The sequence below is a fragment of the Crocuta crocuta genome, unplaced genomic scaffold (genome assembly GCF_008692635.1).
Source record: "Crocuta crocuta isolate KB4526 unplaced genomic scaffold, BGI_CrCroc_1.0 scaffold978, whole genome shotgun sequence".
In the NCBI taxonomy this organism is placed as follows: domain Eukaryota; kingdom Metazoa; phylum Chordata; class Mammalia; order Carnivora; family Hyaenidae; genus Crocuta; species Crocuta crocuta.
Window position 1 is genome coordinate 109,999 of NW_027530876.1, and position 8,478 is coordinate 118,476.

At 55.7% G+C, this 8,478-nt stretch overlaps 1 protein-coding gene across 1 annotated transcript in view; it reads right to left on the bottom strand.

Moving 5' to 3' along the window:
- The window catches only part of LOC144236018 (three prime repair exonuclease 2), a 29,349-nt gene that overhangs the window by 3,805 nt on the left and 17,066 nt on the right, over nucleotides 1-8,478 (bottom strand). Inside the window, exons 5-9 of the mRNA XM_077769619.1 lie at nucleotides 7,937-8,028; nucleotides 7,241-7,402; nucleotides 7,029-7,125; nucleotides 6,344-6,467; nucleotides 5,045-5,162 (exon numbers count right to left, since the gene is read on the bottom strand). Of these exons, the coding sequence (XP_077625745.1) occupies nucleotides 5,045-5,162; nucleotides 6,344-6,467; nucleotides 7,029-7,125; nucleotides 7,241-7,402; nucleotides 7,937-8,028 (593 nt within the window). The remainder of the gene's footprint in view (nucleotides 1-5,044; nucleotides 5,163-6,343; nucleotides 6,468-7,028; nucleotides 7,126-7,240; nucleotides 7,403-7,936; nucleotides 8,029-8,478) is intronic.

The window sequence follows — 8,478 nt, forward strand, 5'->3', positions numbered from 1 at the left end:
GCCACCAATTCCCAGCGTGTCCCAGGTACCGCCAAGCCAGGAGGTGGCCCTGTGGGTGCCAGGCCGAGCCCCAGGGCAGGCTCCACTCGCTAGGCCGTGTCCATGCCCGCCCCCACCAGAGCCCAGGTGCGCTCCCTATCAGTCAGAACAGTAAGCCCATGCACACAAGCAAATCAAATGACACGTGCCTTAGCTGCCCCTCCACCCAGCAGGCAACTGCCACGACCTGCCACCTGGCTCTCAGGGAAAGGGGACGCCATCGTAATTCGCGCCTGCCTCTTAAGGTGCCAATTTGAGACAGTGACCGCTGGGCATGACATAAAGGGACTTTCACTCACACCCCTCCCCCACCCTGGGGGTTCTGGGTCCCACTCGGGGCTCTGCCTTAACTTAAATAGATGCCTACCCCTTCCTCTGCCCTCTCGTACGGCAAGCTCTTTCACTGACATTTGGTCCTGCCTATCTGGAGGACTCTGAGGCTCAGGAATCATGGGCCCCCACGACCCTCCCCACTTGTCACCTGTGCTCCCACCGGGTGAAGTTTACCATCCTGACCACACTTCACAGATGGGCTTTTCCTAGGTCCCTCTGGGTGTAATCTGCCTTTTCCCAAATCCACAGGCCGTCCCCACCTCGAGCCCCACTCCAGCCCCACTCTGCCTTCCGCGGGCCGCCTCAGCCCTGGGTGCTCCCTCAGTCCACACCTCTCCCCTCTGTCCTGGGCTCTCGTGGCTCAGTGCTGTCTGGGCTCTGGTTTTAGGCAAGAAGCCCCCAGCCTTCCGAATGTGCAACGCATTAATGCATTAATTTCTGGAGGCCACCGGCTTTCTCTCTGCAAGCCTGGACCCCAGCACTGGACCTAGGGATGCGTATTTTCCGTTCCATCTGCTCTGCGCTTGAAATCTGGAAACTCACCCCGTCAGACTGCATTCAGTCACCTCCGCCCTATATTTTCCTTCCTCGCTTCCTTTGCACGGTTGCTTCTGCTCGCCATCACTTTGTTTACCTGTCTCTTTTCTCTCTACTCATAGATTTGTTGCAGCTCCTGCTGTCCCACCCCCCACAGGGCTCTTTCCCTTGATGTTTTTCAACACGTTTAGCCTCTAAGAGTGTTTGCTTGTTTTTCTCTTTGTTGGTCTTTCATAGTTTTCTGGGTTAGGGTTTGCTGAAAAGTTCACTTCTCTGAATGACCCATTAGCCTTGCTTTTCCAGGTCTCTCTTCTCTCTTCTATGGGTTGGTCCAGGCTGGGGAGAGGAGGCCACTCCCCCCTCCCCGCTCCACTCTGGCTCCCGAGGCATTCCCCAGCAGGAGCTCTGCAGGGCACAAGGCGACAAAGCCAGGCTTCTCCTGAGCTGCCAGCCACATGTGGGGTGGGGAGGGGCTGCCATTCATTTCAATCATTTTCTGTACAGAACAGCAGGCTAAGGCCTCACTGGCAGCTCCGACCTGTACACACCCACTTTGCCTGCACTCTGCTTCCAGCCTGCGCAGCACTGCCCCTGTCTGGGGCCGTGGCCCTTCTAGCAGACAGGCTGCCCCTTCTTCCTTGGGCTGTGGCTTTCTCCACCTGTCACATGTAACCAGTTGCTACCATCCACCCACCCATGCTGGGCTGTCAACTCCCCTCCATCGCTCTCAGCACCGAGGCAAATGGGACTTCGGGTCCACCTAGTCGACATGGTGACTGGTGAATGACGACGGGGTGGGCTGCCCGCCCCATGTCACCGGGGCCCTGTCCGTGCACGCAAGGGCATGGCTCAGGACCCAGGCCTGGCAGGCACACACAGCCCCTCACTCAAGCCCCTCATTTTGGGCTTCTTATACTGGGAAGGGAAGTGGCACAATCGCACACACCTTCCCCGGCTGCAGAGCCCGAGGAGGTCACGGAGGCCAAGGCCCTCAGTTTGTCTGGTGGGAACAGGGAAGGCAGGAAGGCCGTTCCGATTGGCCTTGGCATGGAGGTGGTATGAACGGCTTCTCTGATGCATCTGCAGCCTAAGAACTCATCTCCAATAAAACGTAGAAGGTGCAGCGATGAGAGCCGAGCCCTGCCCCTGCGTACAGGCATGGCGCTTTCCCTCGCTACTGTCCAGACCTCCTGAGAGGGCCTGGGTCTCGCGGGTGGGCAAGCAGTTCTGTGCACCCAGCAGCCCTGCAGTCAGCTGACATGGTACATGGCAACGGGCAATAGTGACCGTTGTTCTATTAATGATACCATGGTTCAGAAGCATTTTATTAACAGCAATTACACCCACTGCGAGGGGAAAGTCATCGTGATAATAGTGACTAGGAAAAACACGAAGACGAGTCTTAAAATGGATGATTTTGTGGGGCTCAGTCAGGAAGAAGAGAGACCCTTGAGTGCCTGGTATACATGTGGCAAGTATTCGTGCCAAGGCCAGTGCCGGCTGCCTGAGGAGAGGGCTGGCTGGAGAGTCTATGCTAAGGGGTGGCTCAGAAGATCTGTGACCCAGAGCCATGCCTTGGGGCTGTGCTGGGGGGAGGGGGAGGGAACACATTGGTAGGCAAATGCCGTCACTGCTACCGCCTGGGGCAGAGGCTGAGAGCTGGAGCTTGGGAGGAGGGGCTGAGGAGTGAGGAGTTCTGGATCCCAGCAGGGTAGAAGGTCAGGTGCGCACCCACAGCCATGCTCACACCCAGGAGAGACCTGACAAGGACCCGTGCAATCGCCTCTGGCTGACCTTGAGGCTCGAGCAAGCAGGAAGTGAAGTAGAAGGAAACGTGGTGAACTCTCTGGCTGAGCGTTGGAAATGGACCGATTACAGAGACCTACATGGTAGATGCGTCTCACAGAGACCTAATTATCACTGAGTCAGGATAGCAGGTAGCTGTCGACAGGAGGAGACACACAACCTGGGACAAGGGGGCGCCTGAGCACGGCAGGGGTGGGGGTGCGATTATTTCATATTTCCATCTCTATGAGCTCAGGTTCCTCCCTAAACACTGTCTTTTGTATTAAACAAAAAAAAAAAGATCTTTCCTGAATGCATAATTCCATAATAAAACAACAAATGCACTCAACAAAAACTTTAATTGAAACTAAATGCAGACATGCTTTTGGCTCATCCAATAACAGAAATGCCAGAAAGGCCCAATCTAGCACTGATGAGGACACAGGAAGATGGCCACCGCATGGCCTTAGCGATGGAGGTGGGCCTCCCTGCTGTGACGCCAAGACCCGCGTCGTAGACGCGATCTAACACGGGGACACTCTGCATCTCCTGAACAGACTGTGACTTACATAAGTGAGCTGTGTGTGCAAAGCCAAGTCTGAAGACTGGGCGCAGGATGGAGGAGCCACGAGTGGACTAGACTGTCCCTGTCCCTGCTGCTGACACTTGGTGTCTGCGTGCCACTCGCTCCCTGCCAGGGCTCTGCCACACTGCTGAGCTCACAGAAGCTCACGCTGCCCCGCATTTCCCTTTACCGGTCATGTCATCACAGCCCATTTCTGAAACAGCAACTACGACCCCCACCATTACTTACCCAAGCGGTACCCAGTGTTAAAACTTTGGATTGTTTCCGGTTTTCACTACTGTTAATCTTATACCAGCATTATATATAATAGTAAAAAGCTGAAAATGACCTACAGGCTCAGTAACATAAAATGTTAAGCAAATTACAAAAATTAAGCAAATACATGAATAGAATAGCGTTTCACAATAAAAGAGGTTACTTCAAGGGGTGCCTGGGTGGCTCAGTCAGTTAAGTTTCCAGCTCTTGATTTTGGCTCAGGTCATCATCTCATGGTTTGGGAGCTCAAGCCCCACATCAGGCTCAGCACAGAGCCTGCTTGGGATTCTCTCTCTCCCTCTCTCTCTGCCCCTCCCTGGCTCATGAGCCCGTTCTCTCTCTCAAAATAATAAATAAATAAACTTTTAAAAATGCCACTTCGAGAACATGGGAAAATGTTTATAACATTTTTAATGTATTTTTTGGTTTGTTTTTACTGTTTATTTCTTACAGAGACAGAGTACGAGTGGAGGAGGGGCAGAGAGAGAGGAAAATACAGAACCCGAAGCAGGCTCCAGGCTCTGAGCTGTCAGCACAAAGTCCACCCGTCGGACTCAAACTCATGAACTCAAAGATCAAGACCTGAGCCGAAGTCGGATGCTTAACTGACTGAGCCACCCAGGCGCTCCAATAACACTTGTTTTAAGCAAGCTCTATGCCCACCGTGGGGCTTGAACGTACAACCCCAAGATCAAGAGTTGTGTGCTCTATTCACTAAGCCAGCCAGGCATCCCAGGAAAATGCTTATAAAATGGTCCCAGGGAAAGAAGAACATAATATAAAAGTGCATATGTGGGGCACCTCGGTGGCTCAGTTGGTTAAGCGTCCAACTTCAGCTCAGCTCATGATCTCACGGGTTTGTGCTGACAGCTCAGAGCCTAGAGCCTGCTTCAGATCCTGCGTCTCCCTTTCTTTCTGTGTCCCTTTCCTGCTCATGCTCTCTCTGTCTCTCAGAAATGAATAAACATTAAAATAAATAAATAAATAAATAANGAGTTCACAAACTGCTTTTCTTTTAAATTTTTGTTTTCTTTTTGTTTTTTTTGGGGGGGGGGAGAGCACAAGCAGGGAAGGGGCAGAGAGAGGGGAGCAGAGGATCTAAAGCAGGCTCTGTATTGACAGGCTGAGAGCAGTGAACCCAATGCGGGGCTCAAACTCACCAACTGCAAGATCATGACCTAAGCCAGAGTTGGACACCCAACTGACTGAGTCACCCAGGTGCCCCTACAAACTGTTTTTATTATACCTCCACACATCTTTGGGTTTTCCCAATTTCCCACAATTACTTTTTTTCTGTTTTATAATCTATAGAAAGCATTTTTTCCAAGGGAAGGAAAACTTTACGCATCCGAAGAAGAAGAAAGCAAGGGGCAGTCCCCAACTACTCCCCAAATGCTGGTCGAGCAAGGAGTCACACACGACGCAGGTGCGAGGCCAAGGTGCGGGGGGCCACCGCACCTCTGACTGCCGAGCGGGTGGGCACAGCCACACCAAGTGGCGCCAACATACCTAGACTCATGAGGGCGCTGCTGCTGCTGCTCCACCAGACGGGCTCGGCCTGCTGCCGCTTCGCCATCTCCACGGCTTCTGCTGAGGTGTCGGCGACCTCCATGACAGCTCTCAGCAGCTGTGAGGGAGAGAGGGGGGCGCGGAGGCATCAAATGCTGCTGAGCTGACCCACAGAAGCCGTCTCCTGCTTCCCACCCGGGTTCACATTGAGCACGTGCTTTTCCCTAGAGCCTCAAGCATGTGGCCTTCGCCCCAAAGGACAGCTAGAGAGTCAGCAGTCAGCGTTTTCCATTGTCACTCCCTTCTTCCAGGCCCAGTAGGGATGCCGTACGATTACGTGCCCCATCCCACACTAGCAGCCGAGCAAAGCCACTAGCACAGTGGGAAGATCCATGATGCCCCAAGATAAGAGAAGGGCCTTTCCGATGAGAAAGGCCTGTACCCGATCTGACCCTGTCAGCAGAACTGTGGAGGACAGGCTGGCCGGAGGCTGGTTAAAAAACCAAACCAACACAGTACTCACTTCAGCAGCACTTAAGCTAAAATTGGGAGAAACCAAGACCAATGTCGCAGAAGCCCTGAGCCAATGTCAGAGCTCCATGTGTGGCAACTGCACTCATAATTACAACCAACCCAGTGTTTTAAGTTGGACTCTAGGGACCTGAAATGCAGAACAACAAAATGAGTAGGTAAATATTTATGTAGTCAGCTGAGCGGTGTGAGACTACTTTTTCCCATCTGTCTGAGCTGGGTCAACTGCACTGAGAGGCAAACACCTGGCTGGCTGGCTGGCATAGTTCTTGGTCATACACAAGAATGAACTCGCCATGATACATATGGGGATATTGTGAAGACAGAGTGATCCCAATGCAGGGACAAAAGCTAGAGGCTGGGCTAAGGGTCCCATATGGTCAACTAGGTAGGACCCAGCAGGACACAAACCTCTTTTGGGCCCAGGGTCTTGGCTCAGCTGATGCCCCCTGAGGTGCAGTAGGATTCTTGGGGGGACATCTGTGTCAGCCCTCCCCCCTTCCCCAACAGCAGGAGAAGCACCCTCCCCAACCCGCCCAAGGCCCCAGACTGAGGGCCAGGGCCTAGCTGTGCCAAGCCCGGCCCAGGCCCCTGTCCTCATGTGCGCGGCTAGGAGCGGGGAGGCTGCAGAGGCGGCTGGAAGGGAGGGGGGAGCGGGGCAGGAAAGGGTGATTCTTACTTGGCTGCACGAAGTGAGGGTCTGGTACACGGCCTGGACGATGGGGCCACACGGGTGGAGGTAGGGGCCTGGGCGCCGGCAGCACTCACCCAGCTCGTCGTCGTAGACTTGGAGGAAAGCCACAACGAGCTGGTGGAAGTCAGAGATGACCAAGCGCAGCTTCTGGTCCAGGGTGCTGGTGTCGGCTCCGCCCACGGCGCCGTCTTGCTTGTGCTGTGCAAAGCACAGCAGAGCCAGAGGTAGAGGAGCCCTTGAGGCCCTGCCTGCCCCTGGGGCACCAAGTCCCTTCCCGCATCAGATACAGAAGACCAGAGGCACATAAGAGCAAACGGTTTTAAGCAAAGCAGCCTGGCTTCTAGCCTCAGCCCAGCCACTGCTGCCTGTGTGGGCCTCAGTCTCCTCCTCAGGAAAAGGAGGACAGGTCAAGGACTGCTGGGAAGGCCATGTGCAAGAAAGCACGTGAAAGCCCAGACCTCACGACCTGGTGCACAGCCTGCAAGAAGCCGATCCCTTCCATTCTTCGGAAAGCCTCCCCACAGCTGCCCAGTCTGTCTGCCTCTCCCCTTCACATGGGCTGAGCACCCACAACATTCTAGAAGCCATTGAGCCCTGCACATCCACTATTTCATTTAACCCTCACAACACATTTGCTGTAGAGATGGGACCCCTGAGGCTGGGGAAGGAACATTCCTTGCCCTAGGGTACAAAGCGGGGCCCTTGCCGTCGGGCCCGAGCCCCTGAGCCCCACAGCCCCCAGGAGCCGGCACCCCTCACCTCCACCCTGAGCGCCTGCAGCTTGGCGACACTCTCCTGCAGCTGCCTGGCCAGTTCCATCACCTTCTCCTCCTCCAACTCAGCAGAGGAACAGGCTCTGCAGGGAGAGGAAAGAGGTCACGGCCAGCTCTGTGCCATCACAGGCATTGAGCACCTGCAGGCCACACGGGGAAGGGTCTGTCCCGGGTAACGGAACCAAGTGGGACACATACCTCTGCCAGTCACTGTTTTGCTGCCCGAGGAAGGGCTGAACGTCCAGGGGCCATGGCTCACACTCGGGACTCAGGAGGGTCTGCAGGCGGGGGCCGGAGAAGAGCTCCCCCAGAAGCGCCTCGTTCTTCTCTCTGGTGTCCTCTAACTGCTCCTTCACACTGCTGAGGCAGCCCCAAGGCCATGCTGTCACTGGCCACAGCACAGCCTCCAGGGACCATGCTGGCAGATCTGCTGAGGCCCCTGGCCAAGGGAGCCCTCAGGCTCCCAGGGGAGACCCAGGGGCAAAACGAAACCAGGCAGAGAGGCCAGGAGATGGTATGTCCCCCGGTCCCTGCCCTGCTTTGGTGGCCATGACCAAGCCCCAGTCCCATGAGAGCCTGCCTGCCTGCAGCGACAGCATGGGCACCCACGTTTCTCCAGAGGCTGGCCTGTCTTCTCCGAGGCCTGCAAAGCACCTTCACGCTGACAGCCCAGCAGTGTGAGCACTGTCCCAGGGGGGCATCCTTCCCGGGCTCACACCTCGCAGCACACCAGTGTACAGCTGCCACCACCGGAGTGGCGAGTAAGACCTCAGCTGGAGACGTAGGTGGTGGTGGGCCTGGATGCCCAGTGCGCCCCCCAGCACTACCACCTCCAGACAGAGCTCCAAGGGTGCCTCCTGGCCATTGTGCGGAGAGCCCACCCCGAGCCTTTACCTGGAGCAGCTGAAGCATGCGGCAGTCAGGCTCTGGACGCTATCCAGCAGCTGGTTCATGAAGCGCAACTGCTTCTGGGCGCAGGCCCGGCCCTGGGCAGGGAAGGGCGCACACACTCACTAGGCCGGACGTGCCAAGGGGCTCCTGCTCCACACCTTGCCCTGCTGGGGCCAGTGGAAAGGAGTGGCCTGTACCAGCAACCCCCTGTGCCCCACCCAGCAGCATTTTGGACTGGCTTGGGGACCATGGCCTCCAGAGCTGCTGTCATTGAGTGCTCCCGGCTTTGGGTGGCAACGATGCCTGGGACCACGCTCTGGGAAGTGCAGTAGCAATATACAGGAGCAGGGCACTTGGGGGGCTCAGTCGGTTAAGGGTATGGCTCTTGATCTGGGTTCAGGTCATGATCTTGTGGTTCGTGGGATCGAGCCCCACGTCAGGCTCTACGCTGAGAGCACAGAGCCTGCTTGGGCTTCTCTCTCTCTCTCTCTCTCTCTCTCTCTCTCTCTCTCCCCACCCCCCTTTCTCTCTCTCTCTCTCTCTCT